Raw genomic sequence first — 13,147 nt, forward strand, 5'->3', positions numbered from 1 at the left:
GGCGCAGTGGTAGGCATTTTAGAGATCTTTGAATTCCGACACTTCAGAACTTCTGATCTTTAAGGATCTTTGTCTATTTCTTTCTCAGTCTACTCGGAAATGTTTGTGTCAACTGTCACGCTTAACGTCAAAAAATTACACACGTCAATGTCACAATTCCACGACATGCCCATGGAATTAATCTGTGGTTCTGTTCTGTGATTATTATTAAAAAAAAATTGGATCTCTATGGTGTAAAATCAATTTCCCGGATTTTTCTATTTTCCAAGAGGAAAATAATGTCTATCCCGTACAGTGGTACTATACGAAGGTCTGGTGGCGTAGTATCTGCAATTGCAAAACAATTGCGGGCTGTTAATCTTAAAGCTGCTAAACGAATAACTGTTAAATTTGATCCTTTTGGCGATAATGTAACGCACACGAGGTAATATCAGGTTTTATTTTAAATCCCTTAGAGACAGCACCATATCTATTTACACGAATTTACCCTAATTAATGTGGTCTATTTTTATCAATACTAACTTATCGGAATTGACTACTCCTACTCCATACTGTTCTAACTACTATAGACTGTGTGTGATACAAAAGGTCGGGTTTTCAAATAACCATGTTTATTTTTAATTTCCAGAAATTTCTTGCATTATATGAGCTCACGAAAAATAAGCTTAACAAATCCCAACTGTGTCCTTAAAACCGAGGTTGTATGTGATCGCAGTGAACCAACAGTAGATATTACAATTGTACCATCAATTGCTGGTATGTTTACTTTTAATTAGATTAAATAAATATTATTATTTAATGTACATAGTAATAAACTATATTAGCTATGATTACTTGTACCCAACTGTACTTATACTTCTATGTCTAATCAATATTATTTCAATGCTCTACAATTAAAAAGGTACTAAGTAGGTTACTTGACTGATGGGAGTTCAAATAAGTTTTTGGGTGTTATTTATTTGTTAATAAACCTCTAGTGGTCCTCTAATGTATATATTTTTGGTTTAATGGTTTTTTTCATATTACTGAGTAATAAGCAGAGAAACATCTGAGTCGTAGTAGAGCTCTTTGTGACAGATTGTCTGAGGATGAGGAAGTAGCTACAAAGCAGCATTGCCCTAGTCTGAAGAGCATGATTGTAGTTGCGGACACATGAGGCTTAACTTGATACATGAGGCCTCCGTTTGATACATGCATCTTGCCTCATTAAAGGATGTGTTAAGTTAGTAGTAGTTAGTTAAGTTCTATCTATCATTCTATAGTTGGGTCACCAGTTTGTTCCATCAACTGATACTATATTGCTGTAAACTTCCTAATGTATGCTTGTATGAATGTATTGTTTTATTTTCCAGAAACTGCTAGCCTAAAGAAAGTAACTTTCAAAAGTGGCAACCTGACTTGTTTGGAACTCTTGCAACTATTAAACAAGCATATTACACCATTGGCACCAGCAGAGCAAATAACAACCACAATATCAACAAAATTAGAGAAGAAAGGTAAAAGGAAGTAAACATGAAAAAGTCTGGTAAAGGGAACCTCCATGTTGTGGAGGAGATCTACAATATGATACCAGCATTTACTGATGTTTTCTCAGAGGACACATTTTATGTGTTTGTGGTCATATTTGTATCATGTACATTTATGGTTGCCTTTATTTTGTCTAGATTTATTACATTAAAACCTGTAGATTAATGAAATTAGTAGTTATAATAAAATTTAAAATGTAAACAAAAGTGGTCTTTATTTTAACATATTTCATTTATGAGACGCTCAACTTTTATATTTACGAAATTCTTGATTCTGGTTGATTCTGCTAACAGGGTTACCATGTAATAAAAATTTGAATTTTGAACTCCCTTTCTCCCAACGACAGCCACATTGGCCTTAAAATTGCGTGCTATATTATCTCATTCCTACTCAGAAATTTTCATTACCTATTAGCAACCAGAATCAATTATTCATAATTATAAAAGCTGAGCGTCTCATCAAGATGAAGCTACTACTACTACATGGAAAATTAGCTTGCTAGTAATAAATTGAAATAATGCTCCTTGGATCCCTGACTAAAATGTTTTCACATGAGATACTCGTACATGGACATACAATAGTTATAATTTCCCTGTTGTTGTTTTCTTAGCTTTATACAATTAGATGTTATTATGATTTTAATTGGCTTTCTTTAGGCCTGTTACATATCAGATTGAATATCCTGGTTTGATGCAAAATAGAATAAATGAAAAAGAAGCAACTCTTACCTCCGTGGCGCAGTGGTATGCGCGGTAGTTTTATATGACGGAGGTTCTGAGTTCGATCCCCGGCTGGGCTGATTGAGGTTTTCTTAATTGGTCCAGCTGGCTGGTGGGAGGTTTCTACCGTGGCTAGTTACTCGTACCACCCGACCAGCAAAGACAGTGCCAGCTATTTAGCGTTCCAGTACGTAATCGTGTAAAACCAAAAGGGGTATGGGTTTTTATCCTACAACAAGTTAGCCCGCTTCCATCTAAGATTGCAGCATCACTTACCATGGTGAGATTAATTGTGGTCAAGGGCTAACTTGTAAAGAATAAAAAAAATTGTTATAAAAAAGATTTGTAAAATAAAATCAACTGATATAGGTATATATTTATTAAAGTGGTTCATTTACAAAAAAAAATAGCTTTCATAAATAAACTCCTTAACTTAAAATTCCTGTGCACCCCAACGTATCTGAAAACGAAAAAATAAAACCAATTAAATATGATTTGCGATTAGTTCTGTATAACAAAATTATAAATTTTTATTTTGTTTGTTATCTCTTAATATTCTATAGTGGATAGATTTGATTAATTGTTTGTTCGTTTGCATTGAATAGGCTGTGAAACTACTGAACCGATTTGAAAAATTCTTTCACTGTTGGGAAGCTGCACTAGCCCCAAGGGCTATAGGCTATATTTTATCCCCATATTCCTACAGAAACGGAAACCACGCGAGTGAAACCGCGCGGCGTCTGCTAGTTATTTATATACTCCTATAATATGAGGTGTAATAGCCCAGTGGATATGACCTCTGCATCCAATTCTGGAGGATGTAGTTTCAAATCCGGTCTGGGGCATGCACCTCCAACTATTCAGTTGTGTGCATTTTTTCATTCAATTTAAGAAATTAAATATCACGTGTCTCAGACGGTGAAAGAAAAACATCGTGAGGAAACCTGCATACCAGAGAATTTGCTTAATTCTCTGCGCGTGTGAAGTCTGCTAATCCATTGCAATGCATTGGGCCAGCGTGGTGGACTATTGGTCTAACCCCTCTCATTTAGAGAGGAGACTCAAGCTCAGCGGTGAGCCGAATATGGGTTGATGATGAGGTAATTAAATGACGACATAAATTGCAAAAATCTCACGTCTTGATTGCGAGCCTTCTGTTTTCTCTCCACTAGTGATGTCAATGCATCGGAGCGCACAGCCAACGAGTCGATCCTCTCCACCAGTTGTTGGTAGGGCGACAGCGGCTGCGCTCCCATCACTACGTGCCCCAACTTCGAGTCAATCTTGGCATCCAAACGAGCGTTACGGATCAAATTTACAATCCAGCACTCAGCTTCATCGGGCTGCATATTTAAGTTCTCTGCTAACATTCTAAAAAAAATTAAAGATATGACTAAGTGCATCTTATGACCATGTGTGTTTTCTGACTATATTTATTTAATTCTCAAGTAGTAAACTTATGACAATTGTTAAAAAGATTCATATAGAAAACAAAGACAACCTTTTGTTTACCTATTAAACTACACAATGCATTTTATATAACTTTAAAAAAATCATGGTTAAGGGTAATTAACGCGGACGACGTCTCGGGTGTTCGCTAGTAATGTAAAAATGCTTTAAAATATAGCCTTTCGGTTTGTTTCCAAGACATTTAATGTTGATCATCAAACCGGTACCATATTATTGCATTGAAAATGAAGATATGGAAGTAGGTATATCACAGTCAGTTATAATTATCATTGGACTTCATCAAGTTTCTACTTGATCAACAAATTATGTTGTTTCCAATTTCAAACTTACATCAAAATCAAAACAAGAATTAATATTTCATACCCAATACTGATGACTTGATGGATGCGACAGAAAGTCTCGAAAATCATGAGCCGAGCGTTTTCGACAAACTCTTCTAAACAGGCGATCAAGAAGAAGTCTGTCAGAAGAACAGCTTGGCACTGATTCAACTTCCTTCGGGCAGCTTCAAAATCGAAATTTACGTACAGATGCTCGATGAATTCCGTTATTGGGTCCCTGAAAATATCATTCCAAGATATTAATATGGAGCCGTGATAGACCAGTAGATATGACCACTGCTTCCGATTCTGGGGTGGGTTCGAATCCAGTCCGGGACATGCACCTCCAACTTTTCAGCTGCGTGCATTTTAAGAAATTATACATCACGTGTCTCAAACCGTGAAGGAAAAACATCGTGAGGAAACCTGCATACCTGAGAATTTTCTTAATTCTCTGCGTGTGTGAAGTCTGCCAATCCGCATTGGGCCAGCGTGGTGGACTATTGGCCTAACCCCTCTCATCCTGAGAGGAGACTCGAGCTCAGCAGTGAGCCGAATATGGATTGATAACGACGAATATAAAAATATCATTAATTTAGACATTATTTATCAATTAATTCGAAGTCATCAAGCATTACCTGTAAGTATATGCTTCCTGCTGGATCACTTTGACTAAATCCTTGAGAGCGTTTCTTCGTGAACGGTTGATAATGACGGCGGTCGCCAAGTAGCGCAGGATGTGCGGGCACATGGTCTGGATGGCATTTAAATACCTGCAAGAAGTCTTTACTTTATATTCTATTATCTTTTTTCTTTTATTTGTCTTTCTCTGAACACTTGCTGTGAATGCGGCGGTAGACTGCCTATGTGTGCGAGAATCAGTGGTATAGGCCTTAGGCCACGGCTATTCAGTATGCTAGGGTCAAAGATTTATGAACGAACGAATAGTACTTGGAGTAAGGGTCCGAAATATACCTATGTTAATAAAACTGCAACATTTTTTTGCCATCGTTTTGCTTAATAATATTTGATTCAACGAACGGGCGCCACACTCGTCTGAATTCGCCCCGTTGTGGGGGTGCGACTATATACTTGTAAGTTTTCGCTAAAAGACGGAGTGCATCAGGCCTGACCGCATCGCCAAAGAGGTCGCACAAAATTGTTGAATATTTAAAACTTACAAAGGTTTATACAAGAACATCTCGATGGTACGATCGCGATCCTTGAGGTGGACGCCAGAGAGGTCGTAAAAAAAGTGGTCGTATAGTAGAAACTTACTGAGGTTTGTACAAGAACATCACGATGACGAGGTCGTGACTTACGTGGTCGCCAGAGAGGTAAAAAAAATTGTCAAAAACTAAAAACTCACAAGGTTTGTACAAGAACATCTTGATGGTCGCCCAATCCTAAACATGGTCGCCAGAGAGGTCGCAAAAAAATGTTGGTTTATATACTCAGAGGCACAATTATCCGCCCAATTTAATATACTCGCGTCATATTGAAATGGGCGGATGCCTCTGGTATATGGGTGGGTGGGTGCCTCTGAGTATATAAGAAAATCTCGATGATGAGGTCGATTTCGTCGTCAGAGGTCGTAAAAATGCTCGAATAGTTGAAACTCACAGAGGTTTGTACAAGAACATCTCGATGATGAGGTCGCGGCCCTTCACATGGTTGAAGAACACGAAGAGCGACCAGTGCACGAGCCACGTGCGCTGCTGCAGCGCGTGCATGTTGCTGGCTGTGGCGCCGCCGCCGCCGTTGTCTATGAACTCGCGCAGCTTCGTCAGGTCGTCCAGCGCGCCGTCCCAGTTCTGCACCAGGATCTCGCTAGCCAGTTTCCCCCACAGAACTGAGAGGTAGCTCTAAAAGAGGATTCTTAAATAATTATTTGCGTGTAATGCTAAGGCTAGCCGTACACACTTGTTTCAATATTCATAAGTGTACAGCCGCGGGAGCTCAGTACAGGCTGCATGCGGTGTTTGGGACTATAACCCTCAAGGTATTTTAATCCTGTTCAAGAATAGCCAAAAAAAAAAATATATTTATCGCAGTGTATCTCTACATCTCTATGCTTACTACCGAACTATGCTGTGGAAATTTTATTAAATACACCTCTCTTATTTATCCATTTTTTATTTAAAAAATCTCATTTTAGCGTATAAATCACAGAATAGACAACGCTTTGTATAAATATTGCTTTGGAATAGCTATAATTATTATGAGCCTGCTACCTTTTACCACAGATTAATGATAGGTAATATAGTACCTAACCTTTTAGAATGTGTTAAAAACATTAATATCCACTTTTTCATTGACAATCTTTTGTCATATAATATAACTTATAAAATATGCCAGGAATGTCATTTAACAAGATGTCTGCCAAAATAATAGTCCAAAGGTTTGAGGAAGAGAATAATTTTTGGACTTTATATGTTACGATTGGGGAAAACGACAAAAATGTAGAAGATATTCAATACAGTGCTTGGCATGTTGGTAAAGCTGAAATTAAAAAGAAAGAAAAAGATAAACCTCGACTGGTGATAAAAATGGTTTCCGATGGTAATTATAATAGTTTGAATTTAGATGAATGCTCCAAGGCAGTGGATTTTGCAGACAAACATCTGACAGAAATCCTGAATAAAAATAAACAATGTGACGTAAAAGATATTATAATTCGTCACAAAAGAAACGAATGCGATAGCAGTTTAAGCTTGTACAAGAAGTATTTCGAAGCCTTAAATAGACAACCAAGGATTAACAATGTTACTCAGATACAATGTAAAATACCACAATTGTACGCAAGATATTTCAATAACAAAACTGATGATGAGACAGATCCTCTGGAATACTGTATAGAAAAAGTTAAGAAGAACAATGCTTTAATAATGGAGAACATTCATATGTTAAATAGAACTTTAAATTACACAAAAAAGAAAGAAATATTAGACATAATCAATCCGAGACCGTTAAGATCGTATCCATGCAACACATGCGGAAAGTGTTTCGTTTACGAGACGGGTCTACAGAGACATTACTCTGTGAGACACTGCAATCTAGACACACAGCCACGTTGGCAGTTGGTGTGGACATGCACCAATTGCTTTCAGGTGTGGCCAAGACAGGAATTGGCCATCAAGCATGCGACGCAGTGCTGCAACTCAAGAAACGCTGACGACGCTGTTCAAGAAATAAAAACTTCATCACTTTTACGGTGCGAATTTTGCGAAAAAGTATTCACATGTATCCCGAGATTACTGAGTCACACTAACTTCCACTCTGTAACGAATAACTACAAATGTAACGCATGCGATGTTGTATTTTCTTGTTACAAAACCGCTGAGCAACATTGGCTCTCTTGTCTGTGGCTGAAAATGTGTTACCAATTTTCGCTGCCAAAGCTGTTGTTGTGCAATGCTTGTGATCGGAAATTTAAAAACTACGATCAGCTTTACAATCACAGGTGAGCTAGCATTCTGCATAGACGAAATATGCTGTGTAGAAAAATACTACTTTGATCAAAACCTTTAACTTTCACCTATTTTACAGATATGATATATTGGTTGTACTGAATTTTAATCTATTCTGATCTGGTTATTGTTAGTGTTGTACAGATAGCATGGGTATGGTGACAGTCGCCTATATGACGTTCATAATACGTACTATTATCGTGAATCGCGGCAAACTTTCCCGCACAATCCTACATGAAACAAACTGTAGTATCTCAATAAATACTTTAACAATTGAAATAGTAATTAAATTAAATAATATAATTTAATTTTAAGGTACAAAGTAGGACATTTTATACCAAAAACCTTTGATGAAAACAATGGTGCCTTCACATCAACACCTGTCTACCAGTGCGAGGTCTGTGGACATTGGTTTAGTGCTGTATCACAACTCTATGTTCACAGAAGCCAATATCATCCACAGTTTGATAATGGAACATATAATATTGTAAGTTGATGAAAAATTACTGAAGGTAGAACTCATACATTCGTTCACTCACCCCAAAGTAAGGTAACTAAGTTGTGTTATTAAGATATCTGACTAAAATACATAAATTACTTATATAATATGAGTAAATAAGCTCCGCATTGTGTGTACCAGACATATCGCATCAAATCTGTTTAATGCACTACATATGATGCGGATCTGTTGATGCCTTTATGAACAATAGGAAAATGAATTTTATTAATTCAGTTATTTGTGTTCAGCAGGACATGCCAGCTCAAGAAGATGCTTAAAGTTGCAAGTTAAAGGAAAAATGTTTACTTTATTTATGTTAATAAATTTCATCAATTGGAAGTTGAAGTGTGGTTTAAAAATAAAAATTAAATTGAATTATGGTTTTTAATGTTTTTTTGGTAAATATAGTTTCAAAAGTTACTTATTAAATTTTTTTTTCAAATTTAATACAAATTATTCTTCTTCACAAATTGTAAAATATATGACAAAATGTTTTCTTGCTGCACATTTTGCAATTGTGCATTTTCATAGCTGCACTTTGGACTTTATTATGGTTTCAGTTTCAACCTGATACCTCTACACATTCCAGAAAGGTTTAGACAGACAGACAATAAAGTAATCTACAAGGGTTTTGTTTGTACAGAACCCCAAAAAACTTTAACCTTTATATTACAGTAATACAATGCAAATAATTTACTTGGCTAGGGATATTGTTGATTCCAGTTTATAAATAATTTTAATATTCTGTCATGTTCTGTTTCTGTCATGTTCTGTTTGTTTTAGCATTGAAACTACTGAACCAATTTGAAAAATACTCTCACTGTTGGGAAGCTACACTATCCCCAGTTGCTATAGGCTATATTTTATCTCTGTATTCCTACTGCAACAGGAACTAAGAGGGTGAAATAGTGTGGCATCTGCTCGTAATACTATAAAACCATGTAATTGCTTACCTTATCAGTGGGAGACATAACCAGCTGACAGAAGTAAAGGTATGATGATGACTCAACGTAGTTACCACACTCATAACGGTACTTTGCCAACTGATACATGCTGTCAATCATCTCAATCTTGAACTGAAAGCAAATGTATGAATATTGGTACACATTGTATTATTAGTGGATGGCTTGTATTGGTGTATTACAAGTACAAGTACAAGCTGCTAGTAAAAAATATTAATCTTTAATAAAAACACACTATCATATAATGTTTATAGTATCTTAACATTAATGTTTATATTAAAGTTCAATTTAACTAATTTATTAAATATTTTACTTATTTAAATATTTAATAAATCTCTATGTTGCATGTTTTTCAATAATATTGGCAACTCATAAGGTACTTTTTACTCCTGAATTGTCATGCCATGTGATGTCAACACTTTAGCAAGTTTGTTGTTAAATCAAAAGTTGTTAAATCAAAAGACAGTTTAGTGTGTATAAATTATGCTTACCTCAAACTCTTTATTAGTTGTTAAAAAGTTTATAAGAGTTTTTGGATCTCTCATAGTTTCTACAGTTTTCATGACATCATCTCGCTGCATCAGTTTCAAGACGGGTTCAACAGCATCCTGTAGCTCCTGAAGTTGTGTCAATACTATGCCTCTCCTTGATTTGATTTCCTGCAAAATGAACAGGGCAAATATGTATGAGTGAGAACATCAAACTCACCTTCTCGTAAGAATTCTAGTAAAATTATAAAGCAGTCCAACTTGGAAGTAGCATACCTATATCTGCTTTAGCTTAACAATATATTTCAACCATGTAATATGTTTGAAGATTATATTTTTTGGAGATGTTTATGGGAATAAGTATATCATAGTTATCAACCAATCACAATCAGATGTTAATCATGACTGGTCTGGTCTGGGCTGATAGATTGCCATGGTCAATGACCATGGGGGTGTCAACAACTGCACACATTCAGGCCGAGAATTTATAATGAGAATGTCTTGGAAGAAAAGCTCATTATTTTCTTATCCCAACCCAGAACTCGAACCCAAGACATCAAGAAGAATCTGAAGGCACATTGGTTAAGCATTGAAATAACGAAGCAGTTCAAGTCAAGTATCTATACCATAAAATTTAAAGTACATAATATATTGATACTAATATACAATCTATAATGAGCAGACTTACCTCTGGAGTATCTTCATCAGGATAAAGCATCCTTCTAATATCAATAACATAATCTATCATGTTAGTTTTACTTAGGATTTCCAACTTGGCTTGCAAAAGTTCTGATTGATCATAGGTCTGAAAATGTAAGGTTAACATATTGCAGTAAGTAAAATCTACAGAACTTCTATATGTAGCCGAGACTTAGTGATTTAAATACGTGAAGTATAAAGTAAACTTAAGTTTTAATCAGTGATTGTAAAGGATATCTAACATATTTACAGAAATTATGTTGTGTACCTCTTTTGCTGCTAAAAATTCTAATAATGGAAACACAAGATGCCTATCTAAATATTGGCCAATTTTAAACGTAAGATCAAATTTTGAATAACTCATGGTTACTACGATAATTTACTGTTTTTATTATTTACAAAATTCTTTTTGTAAAATATAACCACTATTACTCGTGTCCAACTCAGAGCACCACAGACCATAGACAATAGACATTAGACACTTAGACAGACCCAAAGAGTAAATTCATAAACTGTAGGACAGACTACAGCAGTAGCATCCACAGATTAAGGATAGGACTTATGAAAACACAGAGAACCACAAATAAAGATACCCACATTGTTGCTGAATGCTGAGGTCCAGAATTTTTTATCAAGCAATGTTTGACAAACGCTTTAAACAAAACCGCGAGTTATCAAATTATTTCACTAACATTTTTCATAATGTTAGGCTAAAAAGTCTCGAACTCAGAGCTGTAAAGTCAGTTTATAGACAGATAATCAGTATACAGCTTAGACCATTTAAATAACAGGACCTGCCTCGCTAACCGTTACCCCTCTGGCAAAGATCAAAAATCTATGATCTAAGGCGTTTATAAAAACTGTTGCTATAGAATCGATGTTTCATTGTTGTAATCATTCTCTTCGTATAAAGAGGTCCCTAAAAATGCCAGTTTGTGTATTTAAATGGCATAAAAACCTACCAAAAACTTGTAGTTTAGTAAAAGATGGAGTAACGTTTCATTTGAAAATATTTAAACCTCAATTTTATCAAATTTGTAATAAAAACAATTTATAAAAAGAATCGATTCTTTTGACGAAACAGCCAAATATCGTGTTGTGTATGGACATAGAATATTTTTATGGTATTAAATATTTTCGATGTGTGAGCTTACCTCGTCCTCCTCAGAAAACGACAGACAATTTTGTTCGTGAATTCGAGTGCGATGCATCTCCATTTTCTAAATCCTCTATGGTATACAGGAAGAGAGAGAGAGAGAGTAAGATCAACAATCTAACGCGTTTTTCAAATTGTTACGTTAAAATCGATGTTTCACTTTCACTGTTGTAATTATTTTCATCATGTAAAGAGCTCCATATAAATACAAGTTTGTGTCGTTAAATAGCATACAAACACGGTCAACAACATCTAGTTTAGTAAAAGATAAAGTTACGTATCATTTGTAAGTGTGTAATTCAAACTCAATTATATCAAATTTGTAATAAAAACAAAATTTATAAAAAATCGTCTCTTCTTCAACCGGAACACCATAACATTGATCTAGTAATCGAATATTCTGTGTAAACAGTATATGAGTGTTTTCTTGAGTTTATTAAGGTTATACATGTAGTATAAATAAGAGTCACAGTGGAATTGCTAAGTTTTATTAAAACAATCAGAGCTAATTTACATTTTGCGTGTTCCCTATCGCAGAGCTGGCGGAAAAAGAGATTGTCACAGACAATATATTATAAACTAAGATGACATTGACAATTGACATTAATAGGTACACTATGGTTGTGAGTGCAGACAGATAATTATAAAATAATTAAGATTAGCAATATATTAATATTGCCTGCCCAATTGCAATTATCACTTTACAACACTTCCCCTCATGCGTAACATGAGAACAAATCTCTACAATGCAGGATTATACAAAACATAAAAATTAACAACTCAGGTTAATAACAAAAATAATCTCTACATTGCCCATCTCATATCTAGCATGATAGTATAAGTGGTACAACAGACTCACAATTATAAGGATACCAATACTCACAAGAACAGATGCCTATGATTCTACATCTTTCATACCCAAGTCATTAACAAAACCTAAAAATTTATGATTAGTTAAAGGTTTTGTAAACATGTCAGCTAACATTTTTTCAGTGGGTAAATAGCTGACTGTGACATCCGTTTTTCTAATAAAATCCTTAACAAAATGGTAACGAAGGTCAATGTGCTTTGTCTTCTTGTGGCAATATTCATTGGTTTCAAGCAATTTGATTGCACTTTGATTATCACTAAAGATTCGACAATTAAAATGTTTCACAAAAATTTCATACAAGAAATTTCTAAGAAAACACACTTCTTTGCATGAATCACTTAGGGCTAAGTACTCGGCTTCAGTACTTGAAAGCGCAATACATCGCTGTTTGCGCGACTCCCAATGCACAGTAGAGCCGCCAATTTTAACTATATATCCACTATAAGACCGTCTGTCTACGACATCATTGGCCCAGTCGGCATCTGCAAAAACTGTTAAATCAAAAGTACCAGATTTAACGAAAACTAATTTCTTATCTTTAGTGCCATTTAAATATCTTAATATTCTTTTTGCAGCCAGCCAATGATCTCGTGTAAATGCAGTATTAAATTGGCTTAAATGACTAAGAGCATAAGTAATATCAGGCCTTGAACATACTGACAAATACATTAAGCTTCCAATCAACTCTCGATATGGATACATACTATCCTCTACAATATTGTTACATGAGCCTTTTTCCAACTTATTAGCAACCATAGGTGTAGAGGCACTCTTACAATTTGTCATACCAAAACGCTTTAATAACTTGTTAATATAGTCTGATTGGTCAAATGTTATAGTCCCATTGGCTCTATCTCTATGTATTTTCATACCCAAACAATTTTTTAAAATGCCTAGGCGTTTAACACTAAATTCAGATTCTAGCAAGTCATACAAGTTTTCCTTATCCTTAGAACTATTACTAAA

The 13,147-nt window shown here is 35.2% G+C and overlaps 4 protein-coding genes across 4 annotated transcripts; 3 read left to right on the plus strand and 1 right to left on the minus strand.

The window, feature by feature from the left end:
* Positions 1-154: 154 nt before the first annotated feature.
* On the plus strand, positions 155-1,733 carry LOC112043025 (39S ribosomal protein L53, mitochondrial). The gene is made up of 3 exons (XM_024078273.2): positions 155-424; positions 629-756; positions 1,353-1,733. Exons 1-3 carry the CDS (start codon positions 279-281, stop codon positions 1,508-1,510), a joined length of 432 nt encoding a protein of 143 aa, XP_023934041.2. The 5' UTR covers positions 155-278; the 3' UTR covers positions 1,511-1,733.
* On the plus strand, positions 1,513-1,733 carry LOC128197994 (uncharacterized). The gene has a single exon (XM_052882618.1). The coding sequence runs from the start codon at positions 1,513-1,515 to the stop codon at positions 1,690-1,692; it is 180 nt and encodes a 59-aa protein (XP_052738578.1). The 3' UTR covers positions 1,693-1,733.
* An 877-nt stretch (positions 1,734-2,610) lies between these two features.
* On the minus strand, positions 2,611-10,627 carry LOC112043020 (eukaryotic translation initiation factor 3 subunit E). Its single transcript, XM_024078267.2, has 9 exons — positions 10,423-10,627; positions 10,144-10,260; positions 9,459-9,626; positions 8,959-9,081; positions 5,660-5,901; positions 4,675-4,809; positions 4,080-4,274; positions 3,383-3,617; positions 2,611-2,706 (listed from the first exon to the last, which is right to left on the minus strand). Exons 1-9 carry the CDS (start codon positions 10,516-10,518, stop codon positions 2,680-2,682), a joined length of 1,338 nt encoding a protein of 445 aa, XP_023934035.1. The 5' UTR covers positions 10,519-10,627; the 3' UTR covers positions 2,611-2,679.
* Positions 6,412-8,951, plus strand: LOC112043021 (zinc finger protein 468). Its single transcript, XM_052882634.1, has 2 exons — positions 6,412-7,499; positions 7,822-8,951. The coding sequence occupies exons 1-2, from the start codon at positions 6,412-6,414 to the stop codon at positions 8,000-8,002; spliced, it is 1,269 nt and encodes a 422-aa protein (XP_052738594.1). The 3' UTR covers positions 8,003-8,951.
* Positions 10,628-13,147: the final 2,520 nt, after the last annotated feature.

This window comes from Bicyclus anynana, chromosome 1 (assembly GCF_947172395.1).
Source record: "Bicyclus anynana chromosome 1, ilBicAnyn1.1, whole genome shotgun sequence".
Classification (NCBI taxonomy): Eukaryota; Metazoa; Arthropoda; class Insecta; order Lepidoptera; family Nymphalidae; genus Bicyclus; species Bicyclus anynana.